General features: G+C 43.9%; 3 protein-coding genes across 4 annotated transcripts; 2 read left to right on the forward strand and 1 right to left on the reverse strand.

Moving 5' to 3' along the window:
- Positions 1 to 44: 44 nt before the first annotated feature.
- On the forward strand, positions 45 to 3246 carry TXNDC17 (thioredoxin domain containing 17). The gene is made up of 4 exons (XM_034752508.1): positions 45 to 269; positions 1374 to 1455; positions 2303 to 2378; positions 2924 to 3246. Exons 1-4 carry the CDS (start codon positions 128 to 130, stop codon positions 2990 to 2992), a joined length of 369 nt encoding a protein of 122 aa, XP_034608399.1. The 5' UTR covers positions 45 to 127; the 3' UTR covers positions 2993 to 3246.
- Positions 3247 to 5367: 2121 nt separating this feature from the next.
- On the reverse strand, positions 5368 to 16490 carry MED31 (mediator complex subunit 31). The gene is made up of 4 exons (XM_034752785.1): positions 16376 to 16490; positions 9078 to 9155; positions 7914 to 8010; positions 5368 to 6827 (listed from the first exon to the last, which is right to left on the reverse strand). The coding sequence occupies exons 1-4, from the start codon at positions 16383 to 16385 to the stop codon at positions 6635 to 6637; spliced, it is 378 nt and encodes a 125-aa protein (XP_034608676.1). The 5' UTR covers positions 16386 to 16490; the 3' UTR covers positions 5368 to 6634.
- Positions 16491 to 18163: 1673 nt separating this feature from the next.
- On the forward strand, positions 18164 to 25667 carry LOC117867739 (UPF0176 protein YceA-like). 2 transcript variants are annotated; one of them, XM_034752983.1, is made up of 3 exons: positions 18164 to 18406; positions 24087 to 24260; positions 25255 to 25667. In XM_034752983.1, the coding sequence occupies exons 1-3, from the start codon at positions 18236 to 18238 to the stop codon at positions 25309 to 25311; spliced, it is 402 nt and encodes a 133-aa protein (XP_034608874.1). In that variant the 5' UTR covers positions 18164 to 18235; the 3' UTR covers positions 25312 to 25667. The 2 variants fall into 2 exon arrangements, with proteins under 2 accessions (XP_034608874.1, XP_034608873.1); XM_034752982.1 differs by having other exon boundaries at positions 18171 to 18406; positions 24087 to 24195.
- The last annotated feature ends 1285 nt before the right edge of the window (positions 25668 to 26952 follow it).

Here is a 26952-nt window from a genome sequence, read left to right on the forward strand (position 1 = left end):
CTTTCACGGCCGCCGTAGGTAGGTCTGTCCCCCTTCAAGCCCCGCCCCGGGAGGTGGTGCTTAGTGCGCAGGTGCGCTGCCGCCCCGGAAGCGAGTAGCAGTGGCACGTTGGGGCTGCAGCGGGGCCATGGGCTGGGAGGAGAAGGCGGCGCGGGGCTATAGCGAGTTCGTGCAGGTGGCCCAGCAGAGCCGCGGCCGGCCCGTCTTCGCCTTGTTCAGCGGGGACAAGGATGCCCAGGGCCGGAGCTGGTGCCCGGACTGCGTCACTGGTGAGTCCGGAGGGGAACTCTCCCCCCTTCGTAGGGCCTGGGCTCGGCTCCAGCTCTCCTGCCCCCTCCTCTATACCGACCCGTGTGCTCCAGCCTCCCCCTCCTCCCTTCCGGGCTCTTCTCCCTCATCCCTGAGGCTCCCTTCTCTGCTGCCCTACCCCGCTAGCTCCTTCCCTTGCATCTGCTCCACTCCCCCCCCCCATGGGTATCTGTCAGCTGTCTAGAATAACTGTGTGCCTGGGAGTAGCTGACCCCCTTTTTCTGTTTCTCACTCGATGTGGTCTCTGAAGGCGACCTGTAGTTGTTGCCCGCCATCCTTGGGGTGAGGGGGAGAGATTCTCGGGCAGAGCTCACTCATTCGAGACACAAAGGGTCCTTGCCCACTTCTGTTTATGTAGTCTATACGAGACACTGCTGCTCTCTCTCCTGTGCCTACCTCCAATCAGTGCTCCAGCTGTGGTCCCCAACCACAAGTTATTACTGCCACCAGTATTACACATCCCCTTGTCAAATCTTCTACTTGAATGATGAAACTCTGCTCCTTAGATTACATACCCGTGAAAGGAATTTAGTTAGCCAACTTGCCCTGCAGTGTGGGCTACTTAAGCTGCCTACCCTGGCAGTTGAACTTGGCCAGATGCTGGTTTATGAGCAGTTAATTTATCCCTAATATACCAAGGCATTGCAAAATAGTGACTTCACATAGAAAACCGACCTGGCTTGATGGCGGTTATGGACTCGTACATCCCTATGAATTCTTCAGCATCGTGTACGCTTGATGTATGTATGGTAGTACTCACTGAGCTAAGTATGTTGCTGCTTGGAGGCGTTTATAATCCCAGGACATGCAGACAAGGAGACAAAGACTTGGGAAAAACAAGCAGGACTTCAGAAGCAATTTAAATAGGTGCTGAGTGAGTTCAAGTAAGTTGTACCATACACAGGAGGCTGAGTAGAGGAAAACATGGTGACTAGTGAATGAAGCAGACAAATGAGCAGGAAAACCTGGAAGCGTGAGCAGCAGAGGTGATAGCATAAGATGCCACAACTGTAAAATATGAATACTGTTATGTAAACTTAACTAGAAAATTCTGTACTCTTTAGCTGAACCAGTTGTGAGGAGTGAATTAAATAGCCTGCCTGATGGAGCTGTATTCATCTACTGCCAAGTAGGAGACCGAGCCTAGTAAGTGCTAAAAAAGTTAATATTTTAATGGCTTCTTGTGCTATTTTTGTTTAAATAATTCTTTAGTTCTAATATATATACATACTGTTCCATAAAACAAATCTGAAATCATATGTTCAAACTGTTCATTGAGCTGATCCAGACAGTGGGAAACAATATTCATCTCAAATGTCTAAACTAGTCTAAGTCTAATTACCCTTATCCTCATCCAGAGGACTTGTAAAAGCTTGTTACCTTCATGCCTAGGATCATCCCTCATCACAGTAATATAACAGTTGAACTGAACATTTAAACCTCCTAATCTAAGTGCAGCCATTTTGTGCTTGTTAAACAAAATACTTTAAATCCAAAGTTTGGACTTCAAGTGGTATTTAGAATGCAGAGAATTAGCCATCTGAAAGTTGCAGAATACCTCACTGCTAATGCTGCAGCAGTTAATACTGATTTGATCCAGAATTCCTTGCAACTTATATTTCTACTTATTTTGGTGGTAGCTGTATGCATTAAGAATACAGAATGGGGGGAGGGATAGCTCAGTGGTTTGAGCATTGGCCTGCTAAATCCAGGGTTGAGAGTTTAATCCTTGAGGGGGCCACTTAGTAGGGATCTGGGGCAAAATCAGTACTTGGTCCTGCTAGTGAAGGCAGGGGGCTGGACTCGATGACCTTTCAAGGTCCTTTCCAGTTCTAGGAGATAGGATATCTCCATTAATTTTTATTATAATAATCAGATTTCCCTTGGGCTTTCAATAGTACTGACTATGCAAGAAATAGTAAACGTCATCTTACCCTCCAAACAGAATGTAGAACTTGTGCATAAACTTAACTAACCAACTCTTTCAAAACAGCTGGAAAGACCCCAACAACGAGTTCAGAAAGAATCTGAAACTAACTGCAGTGCCAACGCTACTTAAATATGGGACAGTAAGTATTTTATTATTTGAATTTGTGTACACTAAAGTGCGATGAAAAACAAGCTTGAGCCTGGCAGAGTGAACCAGGTGCCCTGCACTCCACTGCTCTGCTGAAGGATTCAGGAAAATTTATTCCTGACCTACAATAGCCTGGCAATTCAATTGTGGAAACTCTAAAGACACAAACCATTGGAGACTATTGGAGGCTGTGTGTTGAAAATGGAATGAGACCACAAAAGCGTAGTATTTGGCATTCTTAACCTTTGTACTTTATGCTGTTTTATACTATTTGGGAAAAGGTGAGCAAGAAAGCTGGGAGATGTGGAGGGAGGTAGAATAAATTAATCTTCTGAACTGGATATCAAATTTCTGCAGCAGTTTCAAACACCTATTTCACTTGTATAGGACAGCTAGAAAAACCTACAAAATAGAGACTAATAAGTTGGCTCTCTCTCTAGTTAAGAGTTCAATACCATTATGCTGAGCAAGGAACTCTGTAAAAAGACGCGACACTTTAAACTCTTTTTTTGAAACCACTTTTTTTTTTCCTTTCAGCCTCAGAAGTTGGTAGAAGAAGAATGTCTTAACAGAGAGCTTGTGCACATGTTGTTTACTGAAGATTAAGTTTTCTCTCTTCTTTAGTCAATCATTTATCTAGAAAGTAGATACCCATATCTTCAGGCTGCTGGTCATTTTCATTTAAAGGAGCCATCATGTATTGCCTTATCTCCATTCAGACTTTAAACTGTCAAGAGCATTGGCTGAGTGATCAAAATAAATGCCATGAAACTGCTGGTACAGAGCATGGGAAAGGATCTTGCAACACTAGAAAACTGTAACTGACCCTTGTGCTGAATTAAACTCCTACTTGCAACAAATTGTGTTTAGCAATCTTTTCAACAGGCTGAACATTCTCTATATTGCTCAATAGAGGAAGTGAATGTTTAAGAAACAGGTAGACTCAATCATTGGATGGGCAAGGCTATCTAACTTATTGAAGGCTACTTGCAAGAAAATACTTGCTTACTTCTTAACTTAAATATTTAACTACTCTTTAGAAATAAAGGTCCATAGCTGTAGCTCCACACTACCCATTACTGTGGAGTAAAAATGCCTCTTTCCTTAGAAACCCCAATAGGTAATATTATTCTACATTACTTTACTACTTTTTTGATTCTCTACTTACAGGAATGACTTATTCTCTCTAAAGGAATGTAGTCAGAATGTATAGTGGGCTATTCATGGGGAAATAGTGCAAACCCAGCCTTTGTAAAGTCTTTTTACTCTAGCTCGAATGACCCCTTTACCAGTCTCCCTCAACTGTCCTGCTTCTTAACACCTACCTCACCTGGATATTTTAATTAAAAGTGGAAGAACCACCACTGTCCATTTATGACTTATGCGCAAGGGGCACAATATAAATCCCTTCTAGTCTTATTTCTAATTTCACTCTTTAGTAGATATTACTTACAGTTTAGCCATAGCTGTTTCACTTAGGTACAGATTCAATATTAAAATAAATAAATTTTGACTAAACTTCTGCTCTAAACACTATGCGTGGGGAAATTCTGTGCCAAAAAAAGCTAACAATATTTTAAAATTCTTCAAATTTTATGTAAAATATACTACATAATCATGCCAGTTTCAATAATTTTGGTAATTTATTTCAAAATACCTGTCAGCAAGTATGTCTGTAAAAATACACACACAAAAATCCCCCCCGTAATAGGGAGTTAAACTCCTATGATAGCTCAGTTCCTGTTTCCCTTTCCCTGCCCTCCCCCTGCCAGGGGGCAGACATCTACAACCCCTCCCCAGCCAATACACCTGAATCCCCTAGAGCCTAGCCATGCCCCCCCCCCCCCCCGAGATGTTGCACCCCTTCTCCTCCAGAGCCCAGCTGTTGGGCCACCCAGCCCAGATACCCACACCCCTTCCCTACAAGCTCAGCTATGTCTCTCCCCTCCCCAGATGCCCACCCCTCAGAGCCCAGGGATCCACCCAAAGAAACAGCCTGATGCTTAGTCCCAGGCTTGTGTGGATTTTCCTCTGCCACTGCCTCCTTCCCTCAGGGCATCTGGGGAACTGCAGCTGCTGGGAACCCTCCCCCTGGTAGTGTCTTCAGTAGGTGTGAGCTGGGCTCTGCCTGGTTCAGTGGCAGCCAGCAGCACTGCAGCCCACTTCTGTTGGGGAAAAGCAAAGTCTGCATAAAAAACACTTCTGCAAAATTGTGCAGTGGTGTAGAATTCCCCCAGAAATAAAAGGTGGTAGAGAACTAAGGAGAGATGCTTAACTCAGAGTACCAACTGCCATGATGATAATCTCTCTCTCTAATCTTCCTGTCTCACATTTCACTGCTGTAACACAGTCACCTCTCTGTTGTGCTTTGCAGATGGGTGGCCTACTAACAACTGTTGACTCATCTTGTAAAAAGCTTGTCTTGCTCATTCACTCCTCACAAGCTTGTGAACAGAGAAAGATTGATACACAGACTGTGTACAGATTTTAAACATTAAAGGCCAACAGTTTTTAGAGGGTAGGGTCACACCTTCAACAGCAGTCTCTAAACCTTACTAATCTTTTGAAAGATTAAGTATAGTCCTTGGTGTGGAATAAAGGGAGAGCTACATAAAGTAGAGTTAAGCACTGTGGATGTGAGGATGAAATTCAGATGTATCAGTTTTGATTTTTCATAAGTCAACCTACCAGAGTTATTCTAGAAGTCCTTAGCAGAACGAACATGCGATATTGCACACATACTATAAAAACAATTCCACCTTTCAGCCTACATACCCAATTCAAAAGCTGGCTGGCAATATTTGCTGTGCTCTTATAGGTGCTTGTTACATTCAAGTTATGCTTTTAGAAAGAGAAAAATAAGGGTTAGTCTTACAAATTGGCTATTTTTCATTGTAGAAGGTAGTCTAAATTTAACCCTTTTAGAAGACAGCTACATTAGTGCTACAGGGCATGAGCCCATTAAAACGTCAGGCAGGACAAAGCTTTGTTATTTTTTTATTAAATATAGTTTCAACAACAGCCACAGTCCTGCTGAAAAGTAACATCAGAGTCCATGAAAAATAAAAACCACTTAACTTTCTACTTCTAGAGTAAGAACTTGACTCTTTATAACTGACATTCACCTCAATTAATGGCCATGAAGAAAAAGTGTAATCCCTGCCTTTCTTCTACAGTTAGGTTATTACACAGTTGTAAGGTATCCCTATTTCTTTTTAATTAAGGCTTTACGTGGTGGCTGTAGGGGCTGTCACCTTCTTGTAAAGAAAACAGTTATATTAAAGATAAATACTTCTCTACCTCTGACCTTTCACATACAAGCCTTAAAAACATGTACAACTACCTGAAATATACCTACTCCCTTTAAGCTTTCCTAACAGCCCCTGTTTTGCAAGAGCCTTACCCAGCTCAAGCTTGCTGATACTAAAGAGACAAGATAACCAAATGGGTACAACTGTCATGGTCCCGTTTTGTGTCTGCACTGGTTATTTCCCACTGAAGGGCTTTTCAGTTAGTACTAATCTCCCCTCATCACCTGCAACCTCTATTATTCTCACCACTTCGGTTTATGCCTCAAATTTTGGTATCAGCAAATCTGCATTAAGTTTACAGGGAGGGCAGTAAATAATGAATCATTAACGGACTTAAACAGAAGTGCAGCATCAGCCATAGGACAGCTCTGCTTCAATATGGACATGTGCACAATTAAGGTTTTCTGTAACAGATCTCATTTCAATGGTGCATACCTTGCCCTTATAACAGAAATAGCTCTCCGCATCACATGGGGGCTCCCAGCCCTGCTTTTAGAGTCACCTTATATCATGCCACTGTCCTCCAAACATTGAGATAATATGCCTTCAAACACAGACTTTTCAACTACAAATTCTTTCAGTAAGCTAACTCCATAGTTAGATACCAAGGTAATAGGGACCTCAGATAACCATATTTAGTTTTCAAAATAGATACATGGATGAAGGTCTATAGTGATCTTAAGACTGTACTCTTTCTTTGGAAAAAGACAAAACCCATCACTGAAGGTTCAACAAAGTATACATCAGCTACATCCCATTAACATGGATACTACTTGATAGGAAAACAGTCACTTGATAAACCAAAAATGTTCTCTGTCTACATTAGCACATGAAGTTATGTATATCACTAATGCCAAAGCTACAAAAGTAAGTCAAATTTTCCCTTGCAAATACATGTACTGACATGAAGTAAATGTTGCCACTGTGTCAAACGCTCTCATTTTACAGAAGTATTGTTCTGTTGCTGCTGCTCTGCCAGTGCTTGCTGGAGACGCATTCTTTTCCGTGAATAATGCTGCCAGTGAAGGATCTGTTGCTCATCAATAAATTTAGCACACTGAGCATTTACCAGTTCTTTACGGAAGTGTTCATATTGGAGCAGCTCTAACATGTGCAAACACTGAGGATACCTAGATTAAAAACAAGCAGAATATATTTTAATGCAAACTTTTACAGGTTTGCCCAGATTAGATTTAATATACTGCCACTTTCTGTACTAAAAATCCCATATTCTTAGTTTATTATTTTACAATATTTATATGCAAGATATTCATGTTTTGAGAAGCTCTGCTACTTATAATTTAAATAATTAATTATGGTAATGCATTCTTTAAGATAACACGGACGTTAGAGAAGGAAAACAGCCCCAAAATCTAACTGAGGCTCTCTAGATTATCCACTTATTTAAACGTTCTTATATACAGTAATGTACTCAGATGATCTCAATCATGTTGCTGATAATTTCAGTCTGAGAAACACACCCATACCCCCCTCACCCTTCTCTTAGAGTGACTTTTCTAAAGTTAGTCATAAATTTCCATTAAAGCTTCTGTGTATCAGCTGTAATACACCTCTACCCCGATATAACGCGACCCGATATAACATGAATTCGGATATAACGCGGTAAAGCAGCGCTCCGGGGGGGGGAGGGGGGCTGCACACTCCAGCGGATCAAAGCAAGTTCGATATAACGCAGCTTCACCTATAACGCAGTAAGATTTTTTGGCTCCCGAGGACAGCGTTATATCGGGGTAGAGGTGTAGTTATCAGTTTCAGAACCTCATGGGGAAAAAACAGAAGAAACTCCTTACTCAAAATTTGAAACACGTCTTCAAAATTAAGAAGTGTGCACACCCATGCTGTACTTTATATCATTTATTTTCTGTGTTGCAAAATAACGCTGCAAGTGTTCTTTCTGAGCCCGACTCAGGCTTTGTAGTACCCGAGTGTTCAAGAATATTTACTATCAGCAAACACTGAAGCTTCTATGCAGGCTACCAAATCACGATTTACTTCCACAATAGAGCGAAGGTAAGTGCCACCTTCTTATCTAGGTCATTAAATACAAGGTCTTCTCATGAGGCCATGTATGTATCAAACTTTGTAATGCAAATCAGCAGACTGGAAACAAATACTGGTATCCAGTTATAGAATGCACAATATAAGGTACCTATTATATTATTACAATGCAGAACACAAAATAATTTAACACTTACTTTAGGTATTTGGCATATTCAGGTTCTTTCCAGTAAAGTAAATATTTAAGATAATTTACAAAAGATTTGTCTTTGAAGTACCCTCTCTGTGCAAGAACTGAAACAAACAAAACAAGAGTATCAACTGCACATGCAAGAAAGCAAATGATATTTAAAAGTTTAGAAATGCACATATACAAGCTTCTTTCTTCATGGCTTAGTATATATTTTTAAAGAGCATTTCTGTTTTTAAAATGTTTTAAACCAACTACTGTTACAAATCACTCCCAAGATTCAGATTACTTAGAGATGAAAAATACTCCTTTTTTCATTGTTTATTTTGCATATGATAGCACTCTGTTTATAGCAACTTAGTCACCTTTCCCCTTTTGTATAGGTCTGTCACACAGCAACAAGGCAGAGAACAGACTTTTAAAAATAGGACAATGTGTTAGTAACATCATAAAAATTGGCAAGAAGGTTGAGGGGCAAGGATAGAGGTAGCACCTTAAAATTACTTGAATTCTCTTTTGTTTTTAATTGCCTGATCTTCAAATTGATGGTGTCCCTTTAAATAACTTAAAAATATTTTAATATGCCCTTTAGCTGCTTCTGCTATTTATTTAGGAATTTATATTGGCGCCCAAGGAGTTTCATCAATAAAAACAATTATACAAAATAGAACTTATTATTTAAAAAAAAAAACATTCCTGCTCTAAAGCTTGTCCGAACAAGAAGTGTTAAAGACCGAGCAATTTTTTTATATATCAATAACTTAGGCTTGGTCTACACTACCCCCCCCAATTCGAACTAAGGTACGCAACTTCAGCTACGTGAATAACGTAGCTGAAGTCGAAGTACCTTAGTTCGAACTTACCTTGGTCCACACGCGGCAGGCAGGCTCCCCCGTCGACTCCGCGGTACTCCTCTCGCCGAGCTGGAGTACCGCAGTCGACGGCAAGCACTTCCGGGTTCGACTTATCGCGTCCAGACTAGACGCGATAAGTCGAACCCAGAACTTCGATTTCCAGCCGTCGAACTAGCTGGTAAGTGTAGCCAAGGCCTTAAATGCTCCAACCCTTATTGTATTAGACCCTCTCTCAATATTAAGTAATCCAGAAACAATAAACATTGGTAACTAATATTCATTACTCAAGTCCCTGATGTTTCACTTCAAGTACTTACAGTTGAGGTAATTGGGGTTTGCCAGACACTGAACAAATTCCAACTCCAGTTGGAACCGAAGTCGATTTCCAGTATCATCTGATGTTGGGGGGAAAAGTAGGTCAATACAAAAAACAAAACAAAAAAAACCATTCATTCATTCTATGCATATGAAAACAATAAGAGTCTGAGCTATACACAGAATACGAAAGGTTTGCTTCTCAATACGAGCCACATAGAAGCACTCCATCTGGAGTTAGTAGGAGATAAAGCAATATATTCCCCCCCCATCAAATCATAATATTGATTCATTTTGTAAGATAGTTCTTACCAAACCTGAGATATTGATTCATTTGACAAAGTGTTTGTCATATCAGTAAATATTTTAGCACCAAACCCATAACTTCAATATGCTACCTTTTAGAAAGATATCCAGTCTTGATTTGAAGACTTCAAGTGATGGGAAATCTACCATGTGCCTGTCAGTTATATCAACAATCTATTACCTTCACTGTTAAAAATGTATACCTTATTTCTAGTTTGGATTTGCCTAGCTTCAATCACTGGATCTCATCCTTTTTCCTGCTATATCAAAACGCCAATTACTATCAGAAATCTCTTCCAGGTGTAGATACTGCAATCAAGTAACCTCTTAATCTTCTCTTGCATAAATTAAATAGATTTAGCTTCCCTAGTCTCTCACTATAAAGTGTGTCTTTCAGGTCTTGAATCTTTCTTATTGCCCTTTTCTGAATCCTTCCAATTTTTAACATCCTTTTTGAGGCACCAACACCAAACTGAACACAACACACTGAACACAAATAATAAACTCTAAGAATATGGGATTCTGGCAATGGCATCACTAATACTGAATACAGAAGTAATATGACCTTCCTACTCGATATTGCTCTACTTATACATCCAAAGATAATATCTGCCCTCTTAGCTACAATTTGTTATCTATCCTGACCCCAGTCTTTCAATGTCATTGCATTCCAGGTTACAGTTCCCCCCACATCTTACAAACCAAGCGAGATAGGTCAGTCTTTATTTACTACTCCACCAATCTGTCATCTGCAAATTTTATATTTTCTTTCAGATCACAAAGAAATTAAATAGTATTTGCAAGGAACAGATCCAAGCAGGACCCCACTAACCACTCACCCGCCACCTATGACAATTCCCCATTTACACATATTTTTTGTGATTTATCAGTTAACAAGCTTTTAATCCATTTAATATGGGTGCATGCACTTGTATATTGGGGGGGAGAGGGGTGTTAAATGTCAGATGGGATTAAATCAAATGCCTTATAGAAGTCTGCATATATTAGTTCTCTCAACCAAATTTATGATTGCATAAAAAATGATATAAAATTTGTCTGACAAGGTCTATTTTCCATTAAGCCATGTTGACTATGTGAATATCCTTTTTTACTGACCGTATCCTATATCAGCCTTTCCATGATTTTGGGTGATGGGTATCCCGTAAAATGGGGAACCAGGGTAAAGAAGTGTCAAAGCTCTCCTGAGCCAAAGGCTCATGGGGCGGACACGGTTAAGGCACGTCAATCAGTTTCACAGCCAACGGTATGCAAGCGAGTGCTGTGGTCCGCATCAGGTCCAACCACCTCTAAGGCCTGGTCTACACTAGGCGTTTATGTCGAAGTTAGCGCCGTTACATCGAATTAACCCTGCACCCGTCCACACCGCGAAGGTATTTAGTTCGACATAGAGGTCTCTTTAATTCGACTTCTGTACTCCTCCCCGACGAGGGGAGTAGCGCTAAATTCGACATGGCCATGTCGAATTAGGCTAGGTGTGGATGGAAATCGACGCTAATAGCTCCAGGAGCTATCCCACAGTGCACCACTCTGTTGACGCTCTGGACAGCAGTAAGAGCTCGGATGTTCTGAACTGCCACACAGGAAAAGCCCCGGGAAAATTTGAATTTGAATTCCTTTTCCTGTCTGGCCAGTTTGAATCTCATTTCCTGTCTGGACATCGTGGCGAGCTCAGCAGCACTGGCAACGATGCAGAGCTCTCCAGCACTGATGGCAGTGCAATCTCAGAATAGAAAGAGGGCCCCAGCATGGACTGATCGGGAAGTCTTGGATCTCATCGCTGTGTGGGGCGATGAGTCCGTGCTTTCCGAGCTGCGATCCAAAAGACGGAATGCAAAGATCTATGAGAAGATCTCTAAAGACATGGCAGAGAGAGGATACAGCCGGGATGTAACGCAGTGCCGCGTGAAAATCAAGGAGCTGAGGCAAGGCTACCAGAAGACCAAAGAGGCAAACGGACGCTCCGGATCCCATCCCCAGACATCCCGTTTCTACGAGGCACTGCATTCCATCCTCGGTGCGGCCGCCACCACTACCCCACCACTGACTGTGGACTCTGAGGATGGGATAGTGTCCACGGCCGGATCCTCGGACATGTTAGCGGACGGGGAAGATGAGGAAGGAGATGAGGAGGACGAGGCAGTCGACAGCGCTCACAACGCTGATTTCCCCGACAGCCAGGATCTCTTCATCACCCTTACAGAGATCCCCTACCAACCCTCCCCAGCCGTTACCCCGGACACAGAATCTGGTGAAGGATCATCCAGTAAGTGTTGTAAACATCTAAACATTTATTTGTAACAGAACATGATTATTAACAATTTAAAAAATGGGTTTCTCATGATTAGTTTGATTAACTTAACGGTTCAGTCATGGGCAGTGCAACTATTTGAAAAAAATCTAGCAATGTCCGGTTTTGCATGATTGTCCTGCCCAAGCCGCTCTACTGTTTAGTCCCTGCTACTGCAGCTACAGTAAGATGCGGTCTATATGTCCGGGGATGGAGCAGAAATCCTCCTGGGACATCTCAAGGAAGCTCTCCTGCAGGTAATTTGAAATCCGCTGCATTAGGTTCTTGGGGAGAGCGGCCTTATTGGGTCCTCCGTAGTAGGACACGTTGCCGCGCCACGAGACTAGCAAGTACTCTGGAATCATTGCTTGGCACAGCATGGCGGCATACGGCCCTGGTCTTTGAAGGCTTTCCCGGAGCATTCTCTGTCTGTCGCTCTCAGAGATCCTCATGAGGGTGATGTCGCTCATGATGACCTGCTTTGAATGAGGTAGGGGAATGTTAGTGTTGGGACTGCTTTACCGTTCCTTTACAGAACTGTAACCGCTGGTTTGCAGCCACGCGGTGGAGGCGGGAGAGGGTCAGCCGAAAGGGATCGTTCCCGGGGACAGCCGCGAGGGTGTGGGACAGGAGCAGACTTCCTGCTTGCCGGATTGCTGGCAGCAGGGACCGACATTGATTTCAATGTGAAATGAGGCCATTGCTAATATTAAAGTTTTAAGCTGCCACGAATCTACGGCTTACCATGTCTGCGTGCAAGAGCAATTCCGTTGTCCTGACAGGGTTCTCAAAAGTGCTCTGCAAAACCCCAGACACTGAATGCGAAGGCCGAGAATTCGACCTTGTGCTGAGTGCGCATGTGATAGGTGCTGTGCATGGTCCTGTTCACAGAGAAAGACTATGTTCTTTGTTCACAACTACATTTATCTTTCTGAGGAATTCACTCCCTTTTTCCCATTCCCACAGCCCCATCTGCGACTGTCTCACAACCTAGCCTGTCATCACACTCCCAGAGGCTAGGGAGGATTAGGCATAAGAAGAAGAGGACACGGGAGGACATGTTCTCAGAGCTTATAGCCTGCTCCCGAGCCCAGGCAGCACAGCAGACCCAGTGGCGGGAGAACTTGTCCCAAATGCACCAAGCCAACATGGATCGGGAGGAGAGGTGGCGTCAGGAAGACCAGCAGGCGACTCAAACCCTGCTTGGACTACTGAGGGAGCAAACGGACACGCTCCGGCGCCTTGTGGATGTTCTGCAGGAACGGAGGCAGGAGGACAGAGCCCCGCTGCAGTCCATCTCTAACCGCCCTCCCCCGCCACCAAGTCCCATACTCCCTTCACCCAAAGTGCACAGAAGGAGAGGCGGCAGAGTCCCTGCTAACTCTCACTCCACCCCTGCAGAGAGCTCGAGCAGCAGAAGGCTCTCATTCCCCAAAGTTTGACAAGTTCTTTCCTTCCCGCCTGACACAAGCCCCCGTCCAAGTTTCACTTCCCAGTCCCATGTGTAGTTGATAATAAAAAATATGTTTCTGTTAACTACTGTTTCCATCATGTTCTTTTGGAGGAGGGGGGGGAAAGGGGGTTGGTAATTGGACAGGACAGTCACCTTTGGCAGGGTACATAGTAGGGGGCAGGCACAGCAGCAGGGCACATACATAGTGCAGTGATGCAGTGACTACTTACCCTGGTTAGTCTGGGAGGTTCTTTTCATGTTATGTGGTGGGGGGTGGGTTGCTCTGTGACTTTGTGTCAGGGGAGGGCAGTTAGAGATCTTAAGCGGCGGTCCTTAGGCAGGATCACAGAGCCACACAGCAGGGGATCTGTAACCGTCCCACCCCTGCCACAAACTCACATAGACCCCCCATACACACAGTCCGTATCAGGAGGGGTGACAGGCTCCGTTGAAAGAACCATCCCACCGCAGCGGAGCCTGTCAGTCCTTGAGTTTAGAAGCTGCATTCGCGCGACTACACTACACCCGCTCCGCACCACAGTCTGCGTCCCAGTTTTAAAAAATTCCCGCGAAAACAGTATTAAAGAAAACGGTGTGCTTTAACAAAGTAGAACTATTTTTATTTTGAAACGTGTGTTGGAAGTGGGGTGAAGGCTTCTCTGTACACAAAATTAGAAAGTCACAGGTTACCCTGCTCACTCAGGAACTTTGCTTTCAAAGCCTCCCGGATGCACAGCGCTTCCCGCTGGTCTCTTCTAATCGCCCGGCTGTCTGGCTGGGCGTAATCAGCAGCCAGGCTAATTTCCTCAACCTCCCACCCCGCCATAAAGGTCTCCCCCTTGCTCTCACAGAGATTGTGGAGCACACAGCAAGCTGCTATAACAATGGGGATATTGGTTTCGCTGAGATCACAGCGAGTCAGCAAGCTTCTCCATCTCCCCTTGAGACGTCCAAAAGCACACTCCACCACCATTCTGCACTTGCTCAGCCGGTAGTTGAAGAGTTCTTTTTCAGTGTCCAGGGCACCTGTATAGGGCTTCATGAGCCAGGGCATTAGCGGGTAGGCTGGGTCCCCGAGGATGACTATAGGCATCTCCACATCCCCAACAGTTATTTTGTGGTCCGGGAAGTAAATACCTTGCTGCAGCCGTCTAAACAGACCAGAGTTCCTGAAAACACGAGCGTCATGAACCTTGCCCGGCCATCCGACATTGATGTTGGTAAAACGTCCCCTGTGGTCCACCAGTGCTTGCAGCACCATGGAAAAGTAGCCCTTTCTGTTAATGTACTGGCTGGCCTGGTGGTCCGGTGCCAGGATAGGGATGTGAGTTCCATCTATGGCCCCACCGCAGTTTGGGAATCCCATCGCTGCGAAGCCATCTATGATCGCCTCCAAGTTTCCCAGGGTCACTACCTTTGGCAGCAGTACATCAACGATTGCCTTGGCTACTTGCATCACAACAACCCCCACGGTAGATTTGCCCACCCCAAACTGGCTCGCGACTGACCGGTAGCTGTCAGGCGTTGCAAGCTTCCAGAGGGCTATGGCCACTCGCTTCTGGACAGTCAGGGCTGGTCGCATCCGGGTGTCATTGCGCTTCAGGGCAGGGGACAGCAACTCACAAAGTTCAAGGAAAGTTCCCTTCCGCATGCGGAAGTTTCGCAGCCACTGTGATTCATCCCAGACCTGCAGCACTATGCGGTCCCACCACTCAGTGCTTGTTTCCCGTGCCCAGAATCGCCGTTTCACAGCATCAACATGACCCATTGCCACCGTGATGTCCTCGGCGCTGGGTCCCCTGCTTTCTGAGAGGTCTGTGCTACTCTCAGACTTCAGGTCATCACCGCGTTGACGTAGCCTCCTCGCCTGACTTTTCTGCATCTGCCTCAGGGCAACCTGTATGATAAGCTGCGAGGCGTTGAGAGCGGCCACAACTGCAGCGATGGTTGCAGTGGGCTCCATGCTCACAGTGCTGTGGCGTCCGCGCTGTCAATGACTTGAAAAGTGCGCGAAATGATTTCCCGCCGGCGCTTTCAGGGAGGGAGGGAGGGCGGGAGTGATGGACAGATGACGACAGTTACCCAAAAGCACCCTGGCCCCTTTTTTTTTTACCCAGAAGGCATTTGCGGCTCCACCCAGAATTCCAATGGGCGGCGGGGACTCCGGGAACTGTGGGATAGCTGCCCTCAGTGCACCGCTTCCAATGTCGACGCTTTCCCCGTTAGTGTGGACTCACAAAGTCGAATTACTGTCCTTAGTGTGGACACACACGTTCGACTTTGCAATATCGATTCCAAATATTCGATTTAAGTAAAATCGAACTACTCTCGTAGTGTAGACAAGGCCTAAGTGCCTCAACCCAATGGATCAGACATCCTGTTTGCAGCTTGGTGAACTGGAGGTAGCCTTTCAGTGTGAAAGGCAGCACAGCTCAGCCCCCCCTCTCCTCCCTTTCAGGATTGTAGGCGAGTGCCTTAACCACTCAGCCATGCTAATCCAATATCAGACAAGTAATAGCGGAAAACCCAGGTGAACAGAACCCCAGACTTGAATAAGAGATGGGAACAGATGCCAGCTCTAATCCCCAGATACCCATCCCTCCCCTCCCAGTGTCTGGCCTCTGTTCCCTGCTCCCCTCGCTAGAGAGCACTCCTTCCCAAGGCCAGGCACAGGAGTCCCGCCCCAGCAGCCGTGAGGGGCCGAGGGCAGCAAGCAACTCACTCCCTTCTCTTCATGGGTCATTATATAATGCCTGCAGCTGTCATCTGCACTCCATGCATCTGAAGAGGTGGGTTTTTTACCCACGAAAGCTTCTGCCCAAATACATCTGTTAGTCTGTAAGGTGCCACCGGACTCCTTGTTGTTGTGGCTACAGCCTAACACGGCTACCCCCTGACCCTCAAGCTTAGTGTGTCATCTTGGCGGGCAACATTGCAGAGCGGGGGGGGGGGCTTATCACACCCAGGCCCTGCTTCTGTAGCGAGCCCCCCAGGGAAGGCGAGGCGCGCTCCCCTTAGGGGAAAGAGCAGGGGGCGGGGGGGAGTGAGGGGCGGATGCTCCTGGGCAGACGCTGGTGAGAAGGGGGCGATCTCTGTCTCCCCCGCCCCAGCAGGGCCGCACGGTCTCCGAGCGAAGCGGGAGACTCGCAGGGTCGCCAGCCGGGGGCTCTGTGGCCAGGAGCCGAGGGGAGGCTCCCCTCGCTGGGGGTGGGGTAGCCGCCGCCGGCGCTCACCTGTCTCCATGGCTGGCGGCCCCGTTCACGCGCCGAGACACCCCGAACACAAGATGGCGGCGGCCCCGTACCGGACGGAAGCCTCACGGAAGGCAGCACTGGTGCATTCTGGGAAGCCAGGCGCGGCGTGGGGGCGTTGCTAGGGTAACGAAACGCTGGCCCCAGGGTGGGGGCGGGGAGCAGTGATTTGCTCCTCCTCCCTTTGTGTCGTGAGTGCGGGAGAACTCAGCTCCCGAGCAGGGCTGCGGTGTCATGACATCACAGTGCGCCAGGTGGATGACGTCACAACCCGGGGGGTGCGGTGCTGCTCATGACATAAAAGCAGGGAATGCTGCGTCGATCATGACATTACAGTGCACTAAGTGAATGACATCACAGCATGGGGGGGTATTGCGCCCGCTGTTCATGACCTCACACTGGGGAAAAGCTGCTGCATTGAGCATGGCGCTGCACTAGGGCAGTGGTGTATTGTTCCTAACACCACAGTGCTGGGGTGCCATGCGGTGTAGGATACCACATTGTGTAGGTGCCACATTGTGTGTGACATCACAATCAAGGGCACTGCATCACAATGCAGGATGTGTTAGGAACAGCCCGGATGGAACTCATTGCAGAATCAGATACTAAGATGGGACATGATAACTCTGTGCAATTTGCAAACACCAAGCAAATGGAGGAATTATTCAGTGTGGTACACAGGGAAATAACTGAAAGTGATTAGGTGAAATTAAGAGGGATAACTTAGGCTGAATATCAGGAAACACTTCCTGACAGTGAGATATACTGGGTTGTGGAATAGTCTCCCAAAGGAAGTGGTGAAAGCCTCATTGCTCTGGATTTTTAAAATTGGATCATAAAAATGTGTGCTACGGTGTCAGAGAAAGAGCGAGATCAGGTGCTCTAACAATTCTTTCTCTTCTCTAATATAATACTCTGATGATGATGATCATAACAATCAATCTTGTATACAGTGGTTTTCATTCATAGATCTCAAAGCAAATTGTGTATATGATTAACAAAACAACATTATTTTTAAAATCTCAAATTACAAACCCTTTGTAAAAATGTTGAAAATTTTTATTCACGAGTTTCCAATAAGTAGGCAAAACTACAGCACACAGAAGGGAAAATGGTCTCTCTTCAGAAACAACACAGAAAATAAAGGTAGAACATGATACAGAAAAAATAACAGAGGTGAGAACCCACATTTTGGAGATCAAAGGCTTCATACTGACCCAACAAAATCAACAGCAGGGAGCATGATTGGGTCCATAGTCCACCATGTTGGTTAAGGGGAAGAAGTAATATATTAATGTATTTTAATACCAAATGCAGCTGTATACATAAAAATAAATCAAAAATAAAAACAGCAGGGAAATGTCTCCTACCTTTTGTATCTAGTCTCATATCCCTTGCTCACTCATAGCTGCCTATAATTTTAAAGTTTGCATTGGGCTGCTAAAATTAAAGCACAAACTCTAGAATCAAAGGACTCAAAGTTCAGTTTTGTATCAGTAACCTCCCTTTGCAATCAATGGCCATGATTTGCACTCTTTTTCAGATGGTGCTTGCCAAAAAATTGTGAGCTTTTGCTTTTTGAAAAACAGTGCTATATATAACATTTGTTTTGTAGTGATTATAATGACAAATAAGAATTTTTTATATCTACATTTTTGAAGTTTGTTCCCTAAGAAATTATATTTTTTTCCCTTTTTTGCCACTAATGTAATTGACTATAAGGGTTAAAATTCTGTTAGTATTATCCAAATGAATACTAGCCATGTGACCTACTACCTAGATAAGAAAGTAGGAAATCTTTAGAGACCATATTCTTCACAGTTCTTTGCGACCTCAAAGATAATGGCAACACAATTTCTGCAGGAGATGGACAATTTAAATATAAGTGACCCCAAAGAAATGATGAGTTTAGCTATAAAGTGGGTACAGAAGACATTTCCAAATGTGGAATCAGTTACCACAGGGACATTGCAATGCTGGATGGAAGAGAAGCCAGAGGAATTAATCATTCTCGTAAGTGATTATTACCTATGCATTAGAGCAAGTACTCTGTAATTAAAATCAGTCTTGGTCTCCTGACTACACAATTTAAGGGGGTAACATTTTTCTTTGTTCAATTTTGTGTAACCTGGCTGTTCAGGTAGAATTTTTTTTAAAACTTATGATCTTATGTCAGACCTCTCTTTTTTCTCTTCTCCCTTCACGTCTTACCCTTTCCACATTGCACAAGTAGGGCCTCATAAAGCAGGGTGCAATATAGGACACTAATAACACTTTGCCCCTTTATAGTGTACCCAAGTGTACCCAAGGCTCTCAAAGCATGCTGGGCTCAGTCCTCTATGTAGTTGCTTTTTATCATTCTTTCTTGACCTGATTGTGATGCGTGCATGACTGTGACAAATTAAATAAAAAGAAAGTTATAATCAAGCTCACGCATAGGGTTAGCGCTTCAGCTGCAGTAAACTGAGGTAGCACTGTTGAAGTCAGTGGCACTAAGCGATGTACACCAACTGAAGATCTGGAGGAAAGTTGAAAACCACAGGCTCGCACATGGGATTCTTCAAGAAAACAAATAAAATCTCTCGTCCCGTTATTTATTTACAGGCATTGTTATAGTGTTTCTGGTAGGATCTGAGAGCCATTTACTTACGTTAGGTTCAATTTATTCCTTTAAACCCACTGTATGGGCACCTACACTAGGACTTTTCACGCTGCGTATCTAGCACTGGTGCTGCTCCTAGTGTAAGGGCCACTGTAGTTGGCGTTAAGTGGTTTGTGCAACTGTGCTATCTAACCCTACATTAGTGCTTCTATCCTTGCTAGCATTGGGGAATCATTAACACCGCTTTTTTGCAACACCTGGATTTTCCACTGAGGTCTCCCAACCCAGAACCTAACCATCCCAGCTTTAGGGTCTGAGATGTACTGATGCCCAGCATAAGCACATGATGGTGCAGGAAAAAGGAATGTTGTAGTGGCAGCATACTCTGCCCCTGGAAAGGAACTGCTGCCAGGTAAGAGAGCTCTGTTTGACGAGGCCTGTATTTTGTGGAGCTTTTGGACTGGGGTTTTAGTCCTGGTTTCCCAGTTGTGTGGGTCAGTTGGTGGGGTGAGGAGTATATATATCTAGTAATTGTATCTGCAGTTCATCGATTCATTACAACTCCATATTGCACCAGATGTTGCCAAGTTCTAGATTCCAACTGAGGGAACTGAGTGGAGAGAAAAGGTGGGGTGCCAAGAAACCTCTCTAAGAAAGGAAACACTTTGGCAGGTTACACTGTTAACCTCTTAGACAGGCAGTTTTAATTTTAAATCAGTTGCAAACCCCACTTCAAAAACAGCCAAGTTCTTCAGCCTTTTCCTAATGGAACACGAACTATAAAGGTCAGTCAGGTTCTACAGTGAAAGTTTCATTCATTCAAGTTATGTCACAGTGAGAGCCAGGGCTGGATTTAGGCGCAGGCAACCAAGGTGACGGCCTGGCTTGGGGGGGCGCTGGGCTCAGGGTGCTGTAAGTATTCAACAGTTTAACAAATGGAGGGGGAGGCACTGAAGACGCTCCTTGCCTGGGGCACCATTTGGTCTAGGGCCGACCCCGATTAAAGGAGTTAATAAATGGAACTCTCTGAAAGAGCAGAGCTGCATTGTTGCATCAGCACCCTGGGCAGGAACTCCGCTTCTGAGGTTGGATATTTATTCCAAATGTTACATTTCTGCCTAGTTCAGCCTTTCAGCTGCCAAGCTAGCTAAGTTTTACTGCTCCTGCTGATGTTACATTGCAGTAACAATGGTATTTACAGATTTACCTAGAACCTGGAATTTGATTTTTTTTTTGTAAGCACTTTGCTATTTTTATAGGTTAAAATATTTTAAAATATCTCAGTTAGGAATTGCCTATAAAAGTATCTGTTACAAACTAACATGTAGCATGGATTTTTTTTTTCTGGGAATTGGGTTATAAAAACAGCTAAGGACGACTTGTTCTTAGCGTTTGTTAATATAATAGGGCTGCTTTTTTCAGACCGGATCTTTGTGGTTGTGGGATACTGCCATTATCATGTTGAAAAGTAGAAAGTCACTCCCTGGTAAACACAGACTTGAGGCTAAAAGGAGAGATCAGACAGATCCCACGTGGCTGCTTTTCTATTCTGGAATGCGATTTCGCTCCCAATAGTGACTTCAGAGGAGAGGACCCTATGAAAAGGTTGACTCACGGGAATCAAATTAGCATGTAGGTTTGCCAAAATCAAGTCAAGAATCTCAGTTCTTGGCCATCAATATCAGGAACAAATTGAAAATCGAGGATAAGAAATAAAGGCCAGGAACATTCTCTGGGGAAATATTTAAAAAAAAAACAAAAACTAGTTAGTTTGTATGGGAGACGCCTGAACATGTGACTATGAGCCCAGAACTCACAGCACTGATACGGGCCTTGAGCAAATAACAACCAACCAGCTTCATTGTCTTCATCTATAGAACAGGAGTGATAGTACAGACTTACCTACTCTATCTCAGTGCTAGGGCTGTTTATTAGTTGAGATCCAGTGATGCAGTCTTTATGCCTGTAAGTTCAATGGCACAACTCATGTAAGCAAAGATTGCGGACTTAGGTCCTGATTGTTTCTAAAGTATGTTGAAGGGATATGCTAAATACTGTTTGCTTTAAATGATTATTTATTTTTATAAAATTGCATTTGTGTGGATTGTAATTAACAAACGTAGGAAGATGAGTTCCCTGCCATAAAGAAATTAAAACCCGCGTAAGTGAAAGCTGTGTTGTAAAAATCACACATTGCTACTGTATGTAATTACCACTGCACCTAAGTGGCAATAAAGTTAAGCTCTTCCCATGTTATTATAACTATTCTGTTTAGTGACACGTAAAGATAGCAGGTACCAAGAGATCTTGCCAGATCCCGGGTAAAAACCTAGCCCCCGTAAAGCCAGTCAACGGGTGTTTTGCGATTGACTTCAACAGGGCCAGAATTTCACCGCCTAATTTCATCCACCACAAATGGATTCAGACTCAGTTGATACTGTCAATTTATGTAGCCTCTCCGTGGATTGGAAAAGGCTTCCCTTTAAAACCTGAGATATTACATAAGGTACTTGTTCCTCTGCAGGACTCAGTGGGTAAGTTTCATGTTAAAAACAAGGTGCTTTCTTTGTGAAGGTGGAATATCACACTAAGAACTTTACATGGTGCTTGTGCTTTTCAAAGTCATTTCCCGGGATTTCTGAGGAATTAGAGGTGGAAATAACAGCCTTACAACTTTATAAAAGCAGACTGTATGAGACAACTGTATCATTTTTCACACTGAAGAGTAGTTGTGACTGACAAAATAAGGATAATTTTGTAATAAGGATTCTATAAAAAAAATTTTTTTCCACTCAGACCTTACATTCATGGAGTTTATACAGAACATTATAAACTATGGCCCAGATTCTGTCAATTTGCTCATGCTGAGTTGTACTTGACTGTGAATAATCCCATTGAAGAAAATGGATCTACTCATGGAGTAAGCTACTACATAATGTCAGTAAGGGTGACAGAATCTGGCCTTATATAGTTATAGCATCACTAAATGCAGCCCCTTCTGGGGTGTGAAGCCAGTACCCCATCATCCAGCATACACTGGCGAAAAGGGATACGTTGGGCAAGGATAAAACCTTATTCTTATACAAAGTGCCATTGGTAGTCAAATTCTACCTAGAGGAAACCGTATATTGCTTAAGATCTCGTCTACAAGATTTTAGCATATTTAAATCTGTTTATTTACCTCAGAATGATAATGGACTGAAGCAACACTGCCATGATTCAAACCAGAAGTTCCAAAAATTGTTAGTATTTCTTAATCATTGCTTAGCCCGTAGAAGTCATCTTCTCCAGCCTATGCACCTTCAATGTCTTTCCCCACCTAGAAGGCAGTCCTGTCACTATCTCTGTCAGTAGGTCTTGAAAAATTGTATTCATAGTAGGTCAGACAGACCTTGTGCAGACTCTAGAACATCCTGTTTCAAATATGGTTAAATAATAGAGAACAGGGTGCACATTATGTTATATTTATAACAAGCCTGTACAAAGTCTGCAATTTTTTACTCCAACTCTATAATTGTAGCTCAATAGCAGTGAGATCATAGTTATCGCTGACTGAAATGATTGTTAGAACATATTTAATTAAAGGCTTAACTGTTCGCTTGAGTTTTATTTTTGAGGTCAAGGGACTGGCAGGTAATGTGAATCACAGAATCACAGAAATGTAGGACTGGAAGAGACCTCAAGAAGTCATCAAGTCCAGTCCCCTGCATTGTGGCAGGACCAAGTAAACCTCCTAGACCATCCCTGACAGGTGTTTGTCCACCTTGTTTTTAAAAGCTTCCAGTAAGGGGATTCCACAACCTCCCTTGGAAGCCTATTCCAGAGTTTAACTACCCTTATAGTTAGAAAGATTTCCCTAATATCTACCCTAAATCTCCTTTGCTGTAGATTAAGCCCATTACTTCTTGTTCTACCTTCAGTGGACATGGAGAACAATTGATCCCTGTCTCCTTTATAACAGCCCTTAACATATTTGAAGACTTATCAGATCTCCCGCTCCATGCTCATTTTTTTAAACTTTCCTCATAAGTCAGATTTTCTAAACCTTTTTGTCATTTTTGGTTGCTCTCTCCAGTTTGTCCACATCTTTCCTAAACTGTGGTCCCCAGAACTGGACACAGTACTCCAGCTGAGGCCTCACTAGTGCAGAGTACGGCTGAACAATTACTTCCCATGTCTTACATACGACAATCCTGTTAATTCATGCAAACTATTACCCTTTTTCACAGCTGCAGCACATTGTTGATTCATGTTCAGTTTCTGATCTACTGTAATCCCCACACCCTTTTCAGCAATACTACAACATAGCCAGGTATTCCCCATTTTGTAGTCGTGCATTTAATTTTTCCTTCCTAAGTGAAGTTTTTTGCATTTGTCGTTACGGAATTTCACCTTGTTGAATTCAGACCAGTTCTACAATTTGTCAAGACAATTTTGACTCATTCCAGGTCCTGAACCATGTGTGCAATGCCTTATACCCATCTAAGAATGAGACCTTTACAATATTAGTTAATAAAAAATTACAAACCCAACATAGATACCATGTTTTGGAAATTAATCATTCCAAATAAGGTATTTCTATCTCTAATGTGGTGGGCTCGTCATCACAATGTAATGAAGAAGGTGTCTTTCCATCCTTCCAAACCTTCAATGATAATCGCATCCGCTGTGTCCAGTCTAGACACATAATTGTGTAGAAGTGTAGTGTCTTTGAAACCTAACTGCTATGAACAGCCCAATAAATGAAAAAGTTTCTTTTTCTCAAGTGTTCATTTCCTTTGTGAAATGTGCATTTCCCAAAGCCCATCCTGTGATAGTCTTTGCTGAAACAATCTTCATCAGGAGTTTATTAGACACAGATGAAATTTTAATGAAGCCGTAAGTTTGGCTGTCCCAAGACTCAAGTTTTTGTAGCTTTTTGTGAACATAGTCACATGAGCACACGTCCCTATGGTTCATTCCAGTTTCAGACAACTAGAAGGTAACATAAATAGATCTGATATTAAACATCATGCTGCATATTTTAAAAAGTCATAAGTAATTGTTGGTTTTATTTTAATGAGTTAAAATTGGTCAATGTTCTGTTCTTAGGACACCCGGAGTGCAGCTGAATTTGAAGTCAGCCATCTGCCAGGGGCAATACTTATTGACCCGCAGAGTGATACACTGCAAGAATTTCTGCAGAAACGGCTCCTTCCAGGTACAGAAAAGATCTCAGTAGAACTCGTTCTTTGTTGTTGCAAACAACTTTCAAGCTGCTCTAAGGTGAGAATTTTCAAAAGAGCACAGTGAGCACACCTGGGGCCAGAGTTTCATAAGTGCTCAGCCTGTGGGGTGCTGGAGATGACTGGAGAATGTCTTGGCACATAGCCAGCTGAGAATTGGGGAAGTGCAAAGGCCACCTTTTCACCACCCTCCTGAGCTATTTCTCAGCCAGAGCCAAGAATCTGGGCCCTAATATTAATAAATAAATAAAAATAAAAGGCCTTACCTGGGTTATTAACAACACTCAGGATTATGAAGACTAAACCAATGAAAAACCTAATTTACTTTGCATCACATATTCTGGATTATTATTATTATTTTATTCTCTGTATGGCACTCAGCCTAGATGGTATAACTGGACTGGGCAATTTCTACTCAATGTTACATTCAGGTTCTTATACACTGGCACAGAGCTGCAGAGTCTGGGTAAAGAAGTTCTAAAGGGCATTTCAATCTGAAACAACCATTTTCATTGCTATTAAAAAACACGAACACGTATAATCATCATTAATATTAGATTTTGTTATATAAAAAGAGACAAACTAAATTTTTTTTGTCTAAATGGCTTGACAAAGGTGCTGGGATATGCCCTGTGCGGCGGTCATTATTGCTGAAATAATCATCATAACAACAGACTAGAAATATTGCCAACTCTCATAAAAATATAATGTTTTTAAAGCCCCAGCTTCTGGAGTCAAGTGAATATGTGAGAATCTCAGCTTTAAAAAAAGTTCTCAGCACTTATGGAAGCAAAGCTTGAAACTGTGATACCATCCACCATATATCCTAAAGGCTCAGAAACTAAACATCGAATAACAAGGACCCTAAATTCATTATTAATTATTATTATTATTTAAATCTCATGATTTTTAAGCCAATCTCATGATTTTTGAGAGCACGTGTTACCCCGTTTGGCGTTGGCAACACTAGATTAGTGAGAAAAACCTTGTACATGGCTTTTAACTCCATCCTTGTTTTTTCCGTTCTATTTCAGAGAGTAAAAATAAAAATATCATTTGCTATTGCACTGTGGGATACAGGTCTTCCATGACTGCCCAGAGCATGAATGAGTTCTTGTCAAGTGAAGCCGGCCAAACCCCCCAAACTTCCCTGAAGGTTTATAATGCAGAAGGAGGACTGGTGAAATGGGCCAGTGAAAGAAGGCTGATGGTGGACAAGCAGGAGCAGCCCATTCACGTCGTTCACCCCTACAGTGCAGCATGGGCACAACTACTGGAACCAGAGCTGCAAGCACAGATCTAAAGCATTTCTGCAAGTCTGATCTGAACTGGGGCCTCTAGGTGAAATACAAATTAAGAATAAGAATAAGAATTAATGGAGGCCCCAACCTCAACTGTGTCTTGTAGGCATAACCATAATGCTACTAATAATAGAGGATTCTATATGCATCCGAAGAAGTGGGCTGTAGTCCACGAAAGCTTATGCTCTAATAAATTTGTTAGTCTCTAAGGTGCCACAAGTACTCCTGTTCTTTTTGCGGATACAGACTAACACGGCTGCTACTCTGAGACCTGTCAATATGTATTGTAGTTGTTTTAATTGGTGGGCAGAACTGGCTAAAGATACTAAGCCAGCTTTTCAGCTGGTCTAAAGTGGAGTAGGAACTGAAGTCAATTCAGATATGACAATTTACACCAGCTAGACTGAAATCTGGATTAACAAAGAGCATGGGACAATCAGGGCTGGCTCTGGCTTTTTTGCCGCCCTAGGCAAAAAAGCCACCCGCCACCCCCTTCTCCCCCCAGTGCGGCAGGGGAGGGCGCCGAGCCCGGCCACGGGCCTGCAATCCCCGACCGGCCGGAGCACCGGGAGCAGGGCGGAGAGCCCAGCTGGGGCTCTCCGTTCTCCCCAGCGGCCAGAGCGCCGGGAAGAGGGCAGAGAGCCCAGCCGGGGCTCTCCGCTCTCCCTGGCGGCCAGAGCGCCGGAGGGAGGGCGGCGAGCCCGGCCGGGGCCCTGCTCTCCCCAACCGGCCGGAGCGCCGGGGGGAGGGCGGTGAGCCTGCTGCGGCTCCGCTCTCCCCGGTGGCCGGAGCGCCGCGGGGGGGGTGGCTAGCTCAGTTGCGGCCCCGCTCTCGGGCCGGAGCGCCCCGCCGCGCCGCCCCCCTCCAGGCGCCGCCCCAAGCACATGCTTGGTGGGCTGGTGCCTGGAGCCGGCCCTGGGGACAATACAGAATCCATGTGCAGTCTGGTGAAAAGGAAGAAGTCCTGGCAAATGCTGGGAACAAGCCTGAAAGAGGTTATTGTGCCATAGCATAAGAAATGTAATAAAGGCACATCAATCCTCCTCTTACGCCAAGATGGAACAGAACACTTTAGCTTTATGAACCTTTTCCTTCAGTCTCCAGGTCTGTCCCTCTGGCACCTATCATAAGAATCTTTTAAAAATAATATCTAATAAAAAATACAGATAGAATCCCACAATCCAAATCATGACGAACGGAAAAGCAAAGCACTGCATTTCTAGCATCTCTCTTACTGTTTAAATTTGCTGGTGCAGTCCTGTATTCACCAGATAGCTTGTCTAGATGCATCTAATCTTTCTGGGAATAACAGTTGGGCCAGTCACCTAGGTAAAGAGAAAGAGAGCGCCAGCTGGAGATGCATAGTAACCGGTAAATAAAATGCTATGATTAAGTGAGCTTATTTCCTGCTAGTGAGTTAGGTTCTAAACA

The sequence above is a fragment of the Trachemys scripta genome, chromosome 18 (genome assembly GCF_013100865.1).
Source record: "Trachemys scripta elegans isolate TJP31775 chromosome 18, CAS_Tse_1.0, whole genome shotgun sequence".
In the NCBI taxonomy this organism is placed as follows: Eukaryota; Metazoa; Chordata; order Testudines; family Emydidae; genus Trachemys; species Trachemys scripta.